General features: G+C 44.1%; 1 protein-coding gene across 1 annotated transcript in view; it reads left to right on the top strand.

The window, feature by feature from the left end:
- LOC107115714 (protein kinase C epsilon type-like) overlaps positions 1–17062 on the top strand; it is a gene marked incomplete at its 3' end in the record, with an annotated part of 40711 nt that overhangs the window by 15390 nt on the left and 8259 nt on the right. Inside the window, exons 6-8 of the mRNA XM_015417471.1 lie at positions 1271–1400; positions 12307–12449; positions 16233–16329. Of these exons, the coding sequence (XP_015272957.1) occupies positions 1271–1400; positions 12307–12449; positions 16233–16329 (370 nt within the window). The remainder of the gene's footprint in view (positions 1–1270; positions 1401–12306; positions 12450–16232; positions 16330–17062) is intronic.

Genomic DNA, 17062 nt, shown 5'->3' with positions numbered 1-17062 from the left:
CCTCTCAGCTGTGCGCATGAACAACCACTCATTAACACAGGAAGCCCCGCTCAGCAGCAATCCGGAGCTGCTCAGGGTCTTGCACTGCCCATTGCCCATTTTAAGATTACAGCAGTTATATTCTGTTCAGGATGTGAACTGCTTCACTCAATGGGGGGGAGGGTTAGAGGAAACATTGGCTACCTTTGGGATTATTTTGTAATATCTGCACGCTAAGTCTGCCAGTTGCACAATACTCCTATTTTTTAAAAACAACAACAACAGAGGTGCTGAACTCAAGCCGGCTGAGGAGCCACACCCTATAACCGAGAAGCTGTGCTCTAACCCCATTTATCATCTGCAAAGATTATGTTAAATAGTTCGAAGTAAACTACAAGCAGTCGAATTTTTTATTGTGCAGTTTTTCTTGGACTATATCACTGCAGGGGAGGGATCGTATATTTGAAATGTTTACCCACGGGCAAAATAACTCCCTAAATGCAGAAAAGGACCGTATCAGAGACCCAAGCTCTTGGTTAACCTTCACCCTGTTGTGGTGGTATAACAATTAAGAATTCTTTTTCTGACCATTCCCTTGCTGCCCTGTCCATCATCGAGCCTATTCCCTGACTGATCCCAGACCTGGTCCTATGCTTTGAGGGGATTTTTTTCTTTGGGGTTATTGGTTTTGATAAGTGTTGCGGGGGGGGATTGCTTTTTGTAGGGGGTAAAGTGTATTTATGACTGGCTTCATTGTTGTTTTTATGTTTACAGTTGTAAGCTGCCTTGAGCCTGTTCTTTTGAGGAAAAGCAGAATATAAATATTTTAAATAAAATAATACTCTTCCAAAGGCTGGAGGTTGTGTAAGTAATTCTAGATCCTTGAATGAATGCTTGCCCCCCTTACTTTTGTAAATGTACATTTAAAAAAATTGTGTAAGCCACTCCAAGCCTTTGAGAAGTACAACAGAATTTGGATCAGATACATTTAGGGTTAGGGTTTTTTCCCAGATAGGAGAGAATGGCAACCATTCTGTCCTATGTGAGAAAATTAAGGGATTCACCATTGAGATGGGGACTAAATTTGCTCCTTACCATCCCTGAAGAATCAAACCTATTTTAATATGCACAACCCTATCCTTGGTTCAGTTTCTCGCTCATACCAGAGTGTGATGAAACTGTTTGCTGCTAGTTTTCAACATGCACAGATGCTTAATAGCTTATGGGGCTGGACCCAACCTAGATAGCAATGTGGTTTTAATTGTGCTATGCTGTGTTGCTTTTCCACCAGGTGGGCTCTCAGCGCTTCAGTGTCAACATGCCTCATAAGTTCAGCATCCACAATTACAAAGTGCCCACTTTCTGTGACCACTGTGGTTCATTGCTCTGGGGTCTTCTGAGACAAGGTTTACAATGCAAAGGTAAGGGCGTGCTCTCTTTTTCAGAGCTTGTGTTTTCTCTCCAGTCAAGGCAAAATGAAATTTCCTTCTGTTAGGGTTTTTTAGTTTTTGTTTTCTCATCATCGCGGCCAACTTACGGCGACCCCATAGAGTTTTCAATGCAAGAGATGTGCAGAGGTGGTTTGCCATTTCCTGGCTCTGCATAGCGACCCTGGTATTCCTTCATGGTCTCCCAACCAATGCTCCCTCTAAGCTGTGGTGTCTTGTGGGCAAAAATTCTTCTTTCTGAGCTACTGGCATTAAAGTTGTGAGCAGGTGATTTGGCTACTGCATAAATTAGTTTGCTCTGGAGCCATCCTTCCTGAGCTAAGACAAAAATGTGTGAGCCGGAGGCTAAAAAACTGTGAGCTAGCTCACAGTAACTCAGCTTAGAGGGAACACTGCTCCCAACCCTGTTTAGCTTCTGAGATCTAACAAGGTCAGGCTTCCTGGGCTATCCAGGTCAGGGCCCTTCTGCTAGTACAACACAATAAATGCAATTCTGGAACAATATAGACCCCCCCCCTTCAGATAAAAGTATTAAGCCTAATCCAAAATATGATTAAGTTTACTTAAACTCACTGAAATATCTGGTTTGGATCCAATGAACCACAAATCTCCTGTGTAGCCCCCTATGCGTCCACCCCAAAGCTGCTCCTGAGCACTCGATAATCTCTGTCCACAACAGCGTTATATGAGTCATGGGTTAAAACAGGAAGGGGGGAATTGACAGAAATCCCACACCATAAGCAGTCCTTTTTCTCATGCAAGGACAAGTAAAGATCAAAAGCATGGGGCTCAAGCATACTTAACTATTAGATTGTGGTTGAAGTTTTAAATAAAACTACAGTGAGGCAATGAACAAGTTACGGTCTTAGCCACTATCTTAACCACCAGTGAAACATGCTTCTTGAGTGGATCTGTTTTAACAGCTAAATGTTAGATGAGCCAGATTAAACCGCCTTACCCTTGAAAGCTCGGTTTCATGAACTGTAGTGCTACTTATCATTTTATATAGCCCACCCATTCATCATTTACCTACTAGTAGTATTTCATTTATTTATTTAAGTGGTTCATTTTTAAAGTCCATCTTTCTATATAAAACCCCCAATATGGCTTCAAATCTCTGGACAAAAAACAGTAGGCGAATATGATTTACAATTTTTATTATATTTACCCTTTCAGTAAACCTGTGATATAGGGCACTGCTGTTCCCATTTTACAGTTGGGGAAATGAGGCTACACACAGTGAGCACATAACATACATAGACTTTTAAGTGAGATCTCCCACTTCCAAATTAACTTTTCTGCATCCACTGCGTTATACCAAGCCAAACACCTACCATTCCAAGCATCTACCTTACTTTATATAGTTCCGAATATAACTGTACCCTAAGTTTTGTTTCATTATACCTGGGCTGCAACATTCTTTTGAATTCTAAATGCCAGCCACAAGCACGGCCGGCCCGAGGGGTTTCTGCGCCCTAGGCCAGGCTGCCTCGTGGCGCCCCCCTAAGATGCCAACCTCCCGGTGGGGCCTGAAAACGTCCCAGCTGGGTCCCAGCAGCAGGGCCGGCCGAGAGAGGGCTCCGTTCCCCACTGCCACCTCCTGCCTGCCCGCCCACCCACCCAGGGGGCCTCTCTGACCCAGAGCCACCGCTTGGCCCAAGCCCTTCCCGCAGTCCCCGGCAAGGAAGCGGCCTGCCGGCAGCGGGGATTGGCAGCAAGTGCTGCCAGTGGTGCTGGGCGGGCCAGGCAGGGGCAAGCCTCTCTCCCTCCCTGCGCATGCCTTTCCTCTCCAGAGTGCCTTTCCTCTCCCCACGCCGCCGCTTACCTGCCTCGGAGAAGCGGAAGGTGCGCAGGAAGGCCAGGCACTCAGGCCAGCGGCGAGGGCAAAGCAGTGGAAGAAAAGCTCAAATTCAGCCGGTGCCAGTGAACTCGGTCAGCAGCACCAGTGAGCCCCGCAAGCGCCCCGCCACCGGCGGCCCCATCCCTGTCCACTTCAACTCGCTGCACCCAGGGCACTCTTCCACTTGGGAAGGGGGTGGGCGGGCATGCTCCAGAGGCCCCACACCGCCTTCCACCGCGGTGAAAGGAGCAGCGGGCGGCTTTGGGCAGGGTGGGGGCTTTTGGCGGGGGGCGGCAGGGGAATAGGCGCCCTGCTAGTATCTCCACCCTAGGTGAGATACTAGCAGGCCTAGTGATAGGGCCGGCCCTGGCCACTAGTTGGTAGTGATGCCAGCATCACATATTTTGGACCAGTTCTGCAGGAGACTGAGTAAAACTCAAAATCCTGGATGTTGGTGTCAAATTTCTCAGAGTTATAGTAACCAGGCTTGTGGCATTTTTTGAAGTCAGAACTCAAACTTGAAGTAGCTGGTTCCTTGCACTTGGCCATCTCCTTGATTGGAGTGGCATTTGTCTGAAAATAGCAATACACATTGTATGTAATTCATTCGTTTTATAGTATTTTTTCTGTGTTCTCTTTTTCATAATGTAGCTGTGAGGATGAGTTTTAAGGGGGAGATCTGTGTATGGGGTGAGAGGGGCTGCTTAAGTGTTTCACTCTGAGGTATTGCCCTATTGAAAATGGCTATGCTTAAGCCCTCTTTTTCTGGGCGGGCGGGGGGGAACTGACAAGCACTTATTTTCCCAAAGAGACTCCAAAACAACTGTGGCACGTGTAGTGGAAAATAAGGAGAGGGGAAAGTGTTAAAAAAGGGCTTCATCGACTCTTTAAACTATAACCCCACTGGCTGCTCTGGGGCTGTGTTCAGTAAAAGGAAAAAAAAGAAAGAAAAGGGCATTTATAAAAAGAATAATGGAATGTAACATAACATGTGGTTCTGCTCTGAAATAGCAACCATGTGGAAAAACTGAAAAGTTACTAAATCTGAGTAGTGGACCTGTACATTTATTTTTAATATCTGTGTTCTGTGTCTGTGGCAAACAACAGCCCCAGAATATTACAGAAAGAACAGGATACATTGAAATTGTAGGCAACAGCCGCTGTCATCCACATTGGCGTTTTCAATTCTTGGCAGTACCGTAGTGATGCCTCCCTATCTCCTTATGTTCAGTTAATTAGGTTGCTTATAATTTCCCCCCATTTTGATTTATGATGCTTTGAGAACGTGCAAAGTTGTACCACTGTGGGCAGTCTCAGAGCTCAAAGTTCTGTTATATCCATTTTTAAACTAGAGTGTACATATTCGCAGCCACCCCCCAAGATGCTAATCAGATGTGGCCAAAATCTTCTTAACAGAAAATGTGATGAACTTGGGACCTTCTGTGTGTTAAGCACGTACTCTACCACTGAGTCCCTCCCCAATAATAAAGCATTCTCTGTTGTCAAATAAGACCACATAGAACTAAAGCTGTGATATTATTGGACAATCTAACAGTTAGAACATAAGAACATAAGAGAAGCCAATGTTGGATCAGGCCAGTGGCCCATCCAGTTCAACACTCTATCACACAGTGGCCAAAAATACCAGGTGCCATCAGGAGGTCCAGCAGTGGGGCCAGGACACTAGAAGCCCTCCCACTGTTGCCCCCCCCCCACGCACCAAGAATACAGTGTATCACTTGCCCCAGACCGAGAGTTCCTATCTATACCTCTTGGCTAATAGCCACCGATAGACCTCTGTTCCATATGTTTATCTAATTAGTTTATCTAGTTAGTTTCAAATTCAAACCAAGTATTATCTGCTTGCCAGCAAGTCTCCAAGGCTTGAGGCTAAGATTTATCCAGCCTTGCTACCTGAAACACTTTAACTGGAGATACCAAGGACTTGACTTAGGACTTCTAGCATGCAGAGCATGTGTTCTACCAAAAAACTGTGGCCCTTCTCAGTTAGGCAGCCCCAATCATATACATTAGCAGCACTAAATGACACATTTTAAACACCACTGCAAAATCATCATCATCTCTCCTTATATATAATTATGTAGTGGCGTGGCACTTTCAGAACATTCCACACGCTCCTAGTTGGCTTCATGATATGTCACTCAGAAGCTGTCCCTATCCACTGGCTGCGTTGCCTAAGTCCCATGCACAGAAGCGGCGCCCGCCCAAACCATCAGCCATTGGCCTGTCAGCCGCCACTCAAAAGTACTCAAATGCCATTGGCAGAGTGCTGAGTCTGCTCCTCTTCCCCACCCACTCCCACTTCAGTCATTATTCCCTGTCAGAATTACTGGCAAACGGCTCTCTCTCCTGACGAAGACACTTCTCCTGCTTGGCTCCTCTGTGGCTTTTGGTAGGCAACCAAGCTTGGCTCTGTCAGTAAAAAGACAAAGAAATGAAGCCCTTTCCAGGCCTTTGTGAGGAACTCATTGGGGCCAGTCCTGACTAGGGTTGCCAGCTCCAGGTTGGAAAATTCCTAGATATTCTGTGTCTAAGGAAGCCAGTCTAAGGAAGCCAGAGTTTAGGGAGGGGACTCAGCTGAACAGAATGCCATAGATCCCACCATCCAAAGCAGTTATTTTCTCGGGGGGGGGGAGAGATCTGGAGTTCAGTTGTGATACCTGGTGATCTTCAGGCTCCGCCTGGAGGTTGGCTACCCTAGGCATAGCAGTTAGCGCTTCAGAGCAGGGTCTGCAACATAACCCCATCCCCCGCCCACTGCCAGCTTGGCCACTTTCCTGTCAGAATAAGAACGGCTGTCTCTCCTGCTTGGCTCTGCCATGGCTGGCTGGCTACTGAGGTGGGCCAGCAGATGTCAAACCATCCAACCCCTTGCTGTGTGGCTGACTTTCCCTTAGGGTTCCCAATCTCCCGGTAGGACCTGGAGATCTCCCACTGTTACAGTTAATCTCCAGATAACAGAGATTAGTTGCCCTGGAGAAAATGGCTGCTTTGGAGGGTAGACCCTATGGTATTATACCCTGCTGAGTCCTTCCCTAACACTGCTCTCCACAGGATCTGCCCCCCAAATCTCCAGATATTTCCCTACTCAGAGCGGGCAACCCTACTTTCCCCTCAGTGCCTGTTGCTAGGCAACCAAGCTTAGTTCTGTCAGTAAAAGGCCCTTTCCACACCTATTTTGGCCTTTGGGAGAAAACACATTGGGGCCAGTCCTGTCTAGGGTTGCCAGCTCCAAGTAGGGAAATTCCTGAATATTCTGTGTCTAAGGAAGCCAGGGTTTGGGGAGGGGAGAGGAGGCCTCAGCCGAACAGAATGCCATAGAGCCCACCCTCCAAAGCAGTTATTTTCTCAGGGGGGGAGAGATCTGTTGTCTGGAGTTCAGTTGTGATACCTGGCAATCTTCAAGCTCCACCTAGAGGTTGACTACCCTAGGCATAGCAGTCAGCGCTTCAGAGCAACATCTGTTAGACCCAGGTTCTTCCTGTGGAAGCTGTCTGGGTGATTTTCGACCAGTCACAGACTTTCAGCCTAAACTACCTCACAGGGTTGTTGTGCAAGTCAAATGGGAGAGAGGAGAATGATGTAAACTGCTTTGGTCCCCATTGCAGACAAAGACTACTTTTACTCCTGGGGAACCATTGTTGCCAATCTCCAGGTGAGGGCTGGAGATCACTCAGAATTACAACTGCTCTCCAGATGGCAGAGATCAGTTCCCCTGGAGAAAATGGTGGACTCTGTGTCCTTATACTCTGCTGAGATTCCCCCCCATGACAGCCAATGTGACATAGCAGTCAGGGCTTCAGAGCACAGTAGAGCCTGCAGGTGTGTGTGTGTGTGTGGGGGAGATGGATAAGTCAGAGGGGCAGATAAAGGTAGGTTGATGGTTGGCTGGGAGATAGGGTTGCCTACTCCAGGTTGGGAAATTCCTGGAGATTTGAGGGGTGGAGCCTGGAGAGGGTGAGGTTAGAGGAGGGGTGGGACCTCAGACAGGTACAATGCCATAAGCTCCACCCTCCAAACCAGCCATTTCCTCCTGGGGAACCATTGTTGCCAATCTCCAGGTGGAGGTGGAGTTCACTCAGAATTACAACTGTTCTTCAGGTAGCAGAGATCAGTTCCTCTGGAGAAAATGGTGGACTCTGTGTCATTATACCCTGCTGAGGTCACCACAGCACGCTGAGTGTCCAATGCCAGGGCACTCTCTCAGAGCCTCTTTCTAGAGCTCGTTGTATTTATTTCCACAATGGGCCTTATTCCTAGTAATAATAATAATACAGTAAGTTGAACAGTAAACCTAAATGGGCAGCTTGACTGGGGAATGACACGCCAATTTGGCTCCGGATTTAGCTGCATATGTGTTTCCCAGGAACAATCTGCTGTAAAATGAAGCATAGCAGCCTGCCCACATTTGCTAATTCTGCTCTGCCCTTTACACAACATTCCCAGTACCCCAGTCACTCTGTTGAGTCAGGCGTGAAATGTTATCAGAGGAATTACATGGCCTTGGCAAGCTAATATTTCTGAAGCCTTCCTTTAACATATAGCTGCCCGTACATAATGTTGCAACCACAAAAAATATCCCCATAATGGAGGAGGTTGAAGCAACACTGCTCAATGGAGGGGCAGAGCAGGGCCAGGAGAAGGCAGAGAGAGGATTGGAGGGCAAAGTGGAGATATTTGAATGGCCTGGTATGGTCCAAACACTCAATTGAATTGTAAAGGGTTATTTCACGCAAGAAAAGATTCTGTGTTGGATCCTACCAGCTTTTCTGCTAGCTAACAAGGGTAGGAGGGGCGAAAAAAGACTATCCTGGAAATAGTAAGACCCTTGGGAACAAAAGCCCTGCCGGATGGAGGCTGCAGTGAGAAGGGGAAATGAGAGGGATACAGTGGGGAATCTGGTAGGACCTAACCTTGACAAACTCTTATCACCGTATCGGCACTAGAGACTTAAATTATTTCAGTTGTTATTTACTGGAAGGGTCAGGCTAGCCCCGTCTCATCAGATCTCAGAAGCTAAGCAGGGTCAGCCCTGGCTAGTACCTGGATGGAAAACCACCAAGGAAGACCAGGGTTGCTGCACAGAGACAGGTAATGGCAAACCACCTCTGTTCATCTCTTGCCTTGAAAACCCTCTGGGGTTGCCATGTGGGCTGCAACTTGATGGCAGTTTTGACCACCAGTTGTCTCCTCCCTCCTGTGTATGTTTGGAACTGTAATTCCGTGCAAGGTATTAGAGCTGTCTAGCAGTCTTGTAAGGCCAGGCTACTTCATTGGGCCTTAACTGAATACAGGATTGTGTTGGCTGGTCAGTTGCTGTGTCAGCTCACCTGTTATGTGTGGTATTTAAATTTTCAGTCTGGTTTTAGTCATTGATGAGAGAAAGGTGGGATTTTTTAAAAAAATGATTCAAATAATGAAAGAAAGGAGTTATCCAGCACAGCTCAATAGATGGTTAGTCATGTCTCAGAACTTAAGATCTGGATGGTAGGAGAAAGTCAAATTCTGCAGGACCTGGGAGAGCTCCCCTTGAGACCTATCTCAGAATTGTTCTAATGAGCACCGAAATAGCCAAGCAGTAGGTAAGAATGCAAAGGGTCAGAGCCCGATTTTTATCCTTACCCGGCAGCTTTGCTGGGTATTTGGTCTTTTCCTAAGGGAGTTTCCAGGGTGTGAAGTTCTTTGAGTGCCTGGTGAAGCTACAGATTATGGATCTGAGCCCCTATCTTATTTAGTTACACACTTTATAGTATTTACAGCCTGCCTTTCTCACTGAGTCTCAAGATGGATTATACAGTATAAAACAATCAAATAGCCTGATAGCATGAAATATTTAACAAACAATGCAAGAGAAACACTGTGAAGAGTAACAGATGTAATGTGCCAAAACAAACAAAGAATTAGAATACAATGCAGTAAGAGCAGCACAGATAGCATAAAAGCTTACATGGACATCAAAATTTGTTTCTTCCTTTGGATGGCCAAGAAAGTGCTCTCCCTCAGGCAGAGTTTGGAGGCAGAATCAGGCATACACTCTCAGAGAGAAAGACTCCTACTGACCTGTACTGTACACAATGCCTTTCATTCAGCATCAGACCACACAGGATGCTGGAAGTTCCATGGAATTCCATCTAATTTTTCCTGGGTAATTTTGCATCTGTGGAAGATCTTCATTCAGGAAGGGTTTTACTCTTTCCTTCAATACTATATTTTCAACCTCACACAACCCACCCACCCACGAGCTTTTGTTTTTCTCACTTGGGGGAAAACTTTCAAGGCAAACAGTATCTTGGGGGTGGGGGTGGAAAGTAGATCAAAGGACTACCCCCACCCCATCCCCATGCTCCATTACTTTGATTTGAATCAGTCTCTCCCCATAGCTCCTTCGAATATCATAGTGTTTCAAGGAATTTCAGTCCCCACTCAGTCATGAAAGCAATGTGGGTGACCTTGAGCCAGTCTCTCTCTCCCCCCCCCCACTCTCAGCCTAACCTACCTCAAGAGTTGTTACCATGAAGGTAAAATGGAGAAGAAGAGAATGATGTGATAAGCTACTTTATCAACACTTGATAAAAAGAACAAGGTGGCTAATTAAAAGATTGTTTCAAACCTGCCTTTGGGAGGGAAGTTACTTGAGCGCATGATGGCACAGCAGCTCTAAAGTTTCCTGAATGACATATCTGCTCTTGACCCCTTTCCTTACGGCTTCAGGCCTAGCTCTGGTAGAGAGACAGAATCACTGACACTGGCAGACAATCTCTGTTTACTGATGGGTAGGGGTTGTATATCCCTGGCGATTAGACATCACATACAAAGAGAAACTTTGTATTCAAAAGCAGTGTACCTCTGAATACGAAATATGTGTGGGGGGAACAAAATCATTGGTGACAGCTGCTACTTTCGTATCTCATTTGTAAGGGTCCAAGAAGCCTTGGACTGGCCATTGTTGCAAACAAAAGGCAATACCTGCTAGACCCTTGAGGTGATTCTCAGGGCTCTTCTTACATTTTGTGTTGTTGTGTAGGAGTAGATGCATTGATGCTAGTAGGGATGAGAAAACGGAGCTGATAGATTTTCTCTTTAAAAGATAAGGAATAAACACAGTGAATGTTATCCGGGTTTATTATAGTTTCTCTAAAATGGACTAAGGCAGTGATCTTGAAGCCAGCCTTATTTGGGGCAAGCATATTCCCTTCTGAGATACACAGCAAGGGAGTGTGCTTACAATTTGGTATACATTTGTGGATTTTCCCCACAAGATGGCACTCTAATATAAGGCATTATACTAGTGCAACTGGTTTATCAACAAACAAGCAAAGAAAAGGGGTGACTGTTGAATATTTTATTCAATGTGCTTATATGCAGTACTTTCAGTTTCAAAAAATTATGTTAGTTTACAAAAATAAAATGTACAACCATTTAAAATGTATTATAAATCCAATGTAAAAGAAGCTTAAGATAAGGAATGGTATAGTACAGCCCAATCTAAACAGGGTTGGTACTTGAATGGGAAACTGCCAAGGAAGACTTTGCAGAAGAAGGCAATGACAAACCACCTGTGCTTAATCATTTGCCTTGAAAATCCTGTGGGGTTGCCATGAGTTGGCTATGATTTGACTGCACTTTACACACACACACACACACACACACACACACAAAAGTAGGTCAATAAAAGTGTTGCTTAATTGTTTCCCTTAAACACACAAACACACACACACACACACACAAAAGAGAGAGAGTGACCATAACATCCTAAAATATCTGCCAAGCAAAAACTCATTTTCACTTTGTCACATGAAAAGTGTGCATTGTTAGATTCAAGGCTTTTTTTGTAGAAAAAGCCCAGCAGGAACTCATTAGCATAATAGGCCATACCAAACACCAGGAATTCATTAGCATATGAGGCCACACCCTGACAACGCAGCTCATTTGCATATTAGGTCACACCCCCATGTTACCAGAAGTGTGGTTATCCAGCCATACTCACCTATTGCTTCTTATTCTCTTTACCTTGTTTGTTGTCAAAACCCAGGGCTTTTTGCATGTTAGGCCACACACCCCTAATTGTAGCCAATCCTAATGAGTTTCTGCTGTTGAGTGTGGCCTATTATGCTAATGAGTTCCTGCTGGGCATGGCCAGCTTGGGAGCCAGCCGGAACTCCATTCCTGTGCGTTCCTGCCCAAAAATAGCCCTGGTTAGATTAATAGTTTTAGTTGGGATCCGTACCACATAAAGCCTCTAGCCTGTGACTGTTTCCCTGATTGCAGCTTCCTGGGGAAATTCCAAATTCTCAGTTCTTGTTTGTGGCCTTTTCCCACCTGCCAAATCCCATCAAAAAACATTTAAGGGAGAATTCCTATCTTTCAATGATTGCGTAGCTCTCCTCCTTGGTTTCAGAGGCATGTAGTGGAACTGACACCAATTTCCCCTACTTGTCCAAGCAGCCTGCCAGCCCTGCTACCTTACCAACATCTGCGACTTCCCTAATGAATTGCTGGGAGAGCAAAATCCTTGTTACCACTTGAGTTCAGCCATTATGAAACAAGAAGGCTGGGTAGTGGGGCTTAAACCAAGAATTAAAAGATGGTGCCTTCACACTCATTCCAACCCTGTTCTACTCCTTTCCCCAAGGTTCCTGTTACCCCTTCTGGTATTCTTTCTACTTTCATTCAGATGATACCAATTGACTCTGGAGCATATTAAAAAGTCTTGGCAGAAGTCGTGCAGATACTCTCAGAAACAACAGGTGCATTTTGCTGCCCACACTTGTTGAGGTAGCCTAGATGGGCCTTGGTCTGAGCCAGGACAGTAATGATACATGCTAAGTGCATGACACAAACTGGTCACAAATGCAGCTCAGCTTTCTTCATATTGCAATCATATTCTCATTACAGGGCATGTTGTTGTCCTTCAAGACTGGGATTTATATACAGTAAAAGGTAGAGGTTGATATATCAAGACAATTTAATCTAATTTAACCCTGGTCTTTCCTCCCTTCCCTTTGGCTTAAATTACAGTTTGCAAGATGAATGTACATAGACGCTGTGAATCAAATGTGGCACCAAACTGTGGAGTGGATGCTCGAGGGATAGCTAAAGTTCTCACAGACCTGGGCATCACTCCAGAGAAGATCACTAATAGTGGACAAAGAAGGAAGAAGGTAACCAAAAATGTAATCTTAAATGAGAGCTACTGGATGTTGGCATCATACAAAGAACTGCAGCACCAGTTCACATATTACCCTGTAGATGAGGGTATATCAAGATCCCTCTACTTGTAGTGGCTGCCCTCTGCCCCTTCCTGTGCCTGCTCAGGAGGCAATAGATTACCGATAGGTCACACAGGAGCTCCCTTCCTCCTGGCTGCTCAGGGAAAAGCAGTTGCTGCCAGAGAGAATAGAGCCAGTGCAGTCAAACACCAGTACTCAAAACAGGGTTTTACTGCTGCTGCTGTGGTTAAATGAGCACCCATTGCAGTGGGCTCTTTCCAGTCTGGGTCAAGGGTTGCTAATGGACTAGTTGCTCCTGTGTGAGCCTGGCATTGAGTTTCAGGTGCTGGGTGCAAACTTTAAAAAAATTACCTGGACATTTTGTTAATTGATCATCTTGCGCCCTTGGTGTTTTTGTGCTATTGTTTTTATTGCTTGCTTTGAAATAGCTTTAATTGCTGTTTTCATCCCACTATTTTTCATGATTGTTATTAGATATATTTTCATTTTGTATGTACTTTTGAATATGAGTATTTTTAATGGAGAAGTAGCCAATAACTATTTTGAATACGTTTCCTAGCTAGCAGCACAGGACAAGGGTAAGGTGGTCATGTAGGGAGAGGTGCGTTCTGCAGCATCACCTGCTTTCCTGTACAGTACATAGGTGGAGGGGTCTTGACGTATTCATGTTTCTTATTTATATGTGGATCATTCCATACAAACTTGGAAATAACTCAGAGTAGTGCAGTTCAAATATCCTACACTTTGTTCATGCAGAGAGAACTTACTGACTCAGGGTAACCCTTCTGAGATATGTATCTTGTATGTGTAACTGAATATGTCTTTGCCAGTTGCATCTGATGAAATAGATTCTAGTTTATGAAAGCCTATGCTAGAATAGACATTTCGTATTGTTTAAAGTGCCACAGGATTCCTGAATATGCAGAGCTGCCTTCAGATCACTTGTCCCTCTGGCCTACTACTGTCTACTCTGAATTTCAGTGACTCTCCATGGTTTCAGGCAGGGATCTTCCATAGTCTGTCTACCTGAGATCTCTTTAACAGGAGTGGAACCTGGGATCTTCAGTACATAATGCACGTGTTATCTCCCTGAATTAAGGCTGCTCAGCCTCTGGTGGTTGAGCTGCTGCCAGTCTCCTTGGTTTTTGTAGAAATAATATAGCAATTGAGTGCTATGACTCCTTCGCATTTGTATTTCGTACTTTCTGTACGTCAGAATATGAGCTAGAAGAAACCCTGAAAAGACTTCGAGTCATGGAGGACTTTATTATTTTTCAGTTGTCAGAAGGAATCGCTTTTGTCAGAAAGCCATGTAAACATTAAAGCTGCTGGTTTGAAGTCCCCTTGTGGGAACACATGTGAAATATTTTTATCTTGTTGAAAAATTGGCACAAGCTCATTTCTTGCCAGATGTGCTACCCTCCCCTCAATGATATGACAAATGGACATGAACTGAAACAACATTCTTCAAAAAGAGAATTGGATTCAACAGCTGTTTGTAAAGTCACTCCGCAGAAGCTGATCACTTGCACATTGGGACAAAGATCATAAACCATCTAATATTTTCCGATGTTCCAGAATTACACATAATTTTCTTTTATATCTATACATTTGAGAAACCAGAGATTTACAGTAATTGACATGTTTTGCAATTCATTCCCAAACGTTATTGTCAAGATTAGTAAGGCAATCCATCTTGTTATGTTATTGGTCTGGTTAGCCAGTTGAATAATTTTGCATTGATGTAGCAAGGTTTGTGATATCTAAAAAGGCCACAGGAAGCCATGCCAGGGAGTTATCCCCAATCCTACATCCATTCTCTGACACTGTATCACTGCTCATATGAATCTACATGTCAATATCATTCAGCTCAGAGACTCTTCCATAGAACCCTTTCCCTAGTCAATGTTTTTGACATTTGATTCTGAAAGATATCGTAGCAGGTTGTATTGAATCTCAATAAGTGTGATTTCTAGCTGAGCTGTCCCAGCAGCAAGTTAAGTACAGGAGGATTTTGTAAGCCACCTCAGGAAGGTAACCTAGTGAGGCGGCACAGACATTTTGCAATAAATTCCTCACCTTGCATTTCAGGGTCAGCTGCAGGCTTATGTGTGCGAGCTTAGGCAAATTTCTGTCACTCCATTTCATTTCCCATCTGCTAAAGGAGAAAACTAATTATGAGGAGGAGAGATTTAAGACAATACTGCTCCCTACACTGGGGTTTAAGGTTGAAGATGGTCTGTCTCTGGATTATTTTCCCTTCTAAATGCAGAGGAACTTCAAATATATGTATTTAATATGCTGTTGGGGACATCTTGTTCATCAGAACTCAGACTATAGGCCTTTTCAACTGATACCTTTATATCACAGCAGTTTCAGTGTGGTGTGGTTCCAGTGTGCTGTGGTGACATGTGTAGGCAAGAGCCATGTAGACAAGTGGGCCGCTTAATCAATAATAATGTACTGAGTTCCTGAGTTGTATGAGTAGGGTAGCATGGTGCCATATGCTGCAGCCACAACAGTAAGAGCAATAGAAGTAATATGCTTAGAGCACAAAATCAAGCTACTAATTCTGTACTAATGATAAGACTACAGTAAATATTCTGAACTTTGCAGCCCAAGGTCAAAATCCATTGGGAACCTGTCCTGCAAAAGTCCCAGCAAAAAGAATGGGGAGTGAACAGCCCTCCAGTGTTCCTTTGCCCCTTCCATGCATTTTTGTTAATCTTTTACAGTAGATGTTTTTGGGTGGTGCAATAGGGAGGGGGAGAGCCAGGTCTGTGCATTTGTACATCAGCTTATGACTGTCTAGAAGCATGAGCAACTTTTCATTATTTATTAATTATGGGTTGGATCCAGGGTAGAACTTTACCCAATAATGTATTTTAGCTGCCACACCCTTTTTGCTTTCACTTTGGAGAGTCAAGTGATTCTTGGGAAGCATAGGGTATGTGGTGTGGGTGGGGTCTGTGGTGAGAAAGGGGAATCAACAGAAATTAGCTGCCTCCCTTTTTACCCAGTCTGAAGTGCTATTCTGTTACTGGAAAGAAGAGTTTATATTCAGTCCTGAATTTATCGTATTTATAGCTCACTCTTCTTAAGAAGGTGGCAATTTAGGATGATTTGCCTTATGCATATGGTGCCCAGGTGATCTCCTTCTTGCAGGATATAGGACCACATGGCTATTAGAGCTGCATTACATGCCATTAGATCACTTAATTGACATAAATTCATTCTTGCTGTTGGCCAAGATTGCCAACTATCATATTATCAAGGGTCCTTATCTTTAAATCTGGGTGAAGTCCACTAAATCCTGCTCTGATAAAATAGTATTTAGGTTTCTCAATGAATTCTAGTCTTTGTTTCAGACAGGATTGGAATCAAAAGTGCAAATTCTTCAAGAAAAAATAGCATGTTTCAGAGGTGTTTTGGGGTCAACTTTCACGTGTGTCTAATTGGGAGTTTTATCTAGATTTCTTTGGAGCATTTGGCAAGCCTATCCATTCATCTTTTAAAAGAAAAGATTGTATTCACCATGTTGAAAACTTCATTGTATTCACTATGTTGAAAACTTCAAACAGGTGGCAACTTTAGTTACCTTCTTTGTGCAGCAGCTTTCTTACATTTGAAACTGCATTTTTACTATCTCATAATTATTACATCAGAATGTTGCTTTCTTATAGCTAAACTTCCCTGTTATTGGACTATTCTTAGCTTGTTCCAGGTGCTGAATCTCAGCCACCAGTTCCTGGATCCTCACCAGGAGAAGATGACAGATCAAAGTCAGCACCAACTTCTCCATGTGATCAAGGTACACTAACTTTTTGTTGCTGGTGGTTACTGCAAAGCAATGCATTATTTTGGTCTCTTTACCAAGCCTTAGCCCTGTGAAATTTTATCCCTGGTGGTTCAGATTAAATTAAGAATATAAAGCATCAGTCTCATAATTTGGCTTTATCAGACATGTGCTGCTTTATACCAAATTGGACCCCAGGTTTGTCTAGTCTGCTACAGTCTATTCTCACTCATAATGGCTCTCCAAGGTCTTAGGCAGACGTCTCTCTCAGCCCTGCTGAAGTGACAGAAGTTGTGCATGCTCAGGAGTGAATGTGTGTAGGGACTGTGGCTCACTGGTGGAAGTTCCAGCATCTCGAGTGAAGAGGATCATGTAGTAGCTGATGTGAAAAACCTCTGCTTGAAATCCTGGATATCCGCTGCCAGTGAGAATAGGCAGTACTCACCTTGATAGACTAATTGTATGACTCTGTATAAACCATCTTCACATATTTGTGAGTGTATTGCATTTTATTGAAGCTGATTTTATTGTTGTGGTTGTTTATATTTGTCATTTTGATTTGTGTAATCGGGTTTTCAAATGCAAGAGAATTCAGAATACAGTTTCCTTAACTAAACAAATGCAAAGTCTGTGCTCTACTCTTCAGCTGTTAGTCCTCTCGTTTGGGGCCATAGTTCATCAGGCTTAAGAATGAGCTTTAGTGCTTGTGTAATCTGTCTGATTACAATAATATGAGATATGGACTCTG

Source organism: Gekko japonicus, unplaced genomic scaffold, assembly GCF_001447785.1.
Source record: "Gekko japonicus isolate JY-2015 unplaced genomic scaffold, Gekko_japonicus_V1.1 scaffold3501, whole genome shotgun sequence".
NCBI classification, from domain to species: domain Eukaryota; kingdom Metazoa; phylum Chordata; class Lepidosauria; order Squamata; family Gekkonidae; genus Gekko; species Gekko japonicus.
Note: the sequence above shows the minus strand (reverse complement) of the source record. Positions and strands in the feature narration are given on the sequence as shown.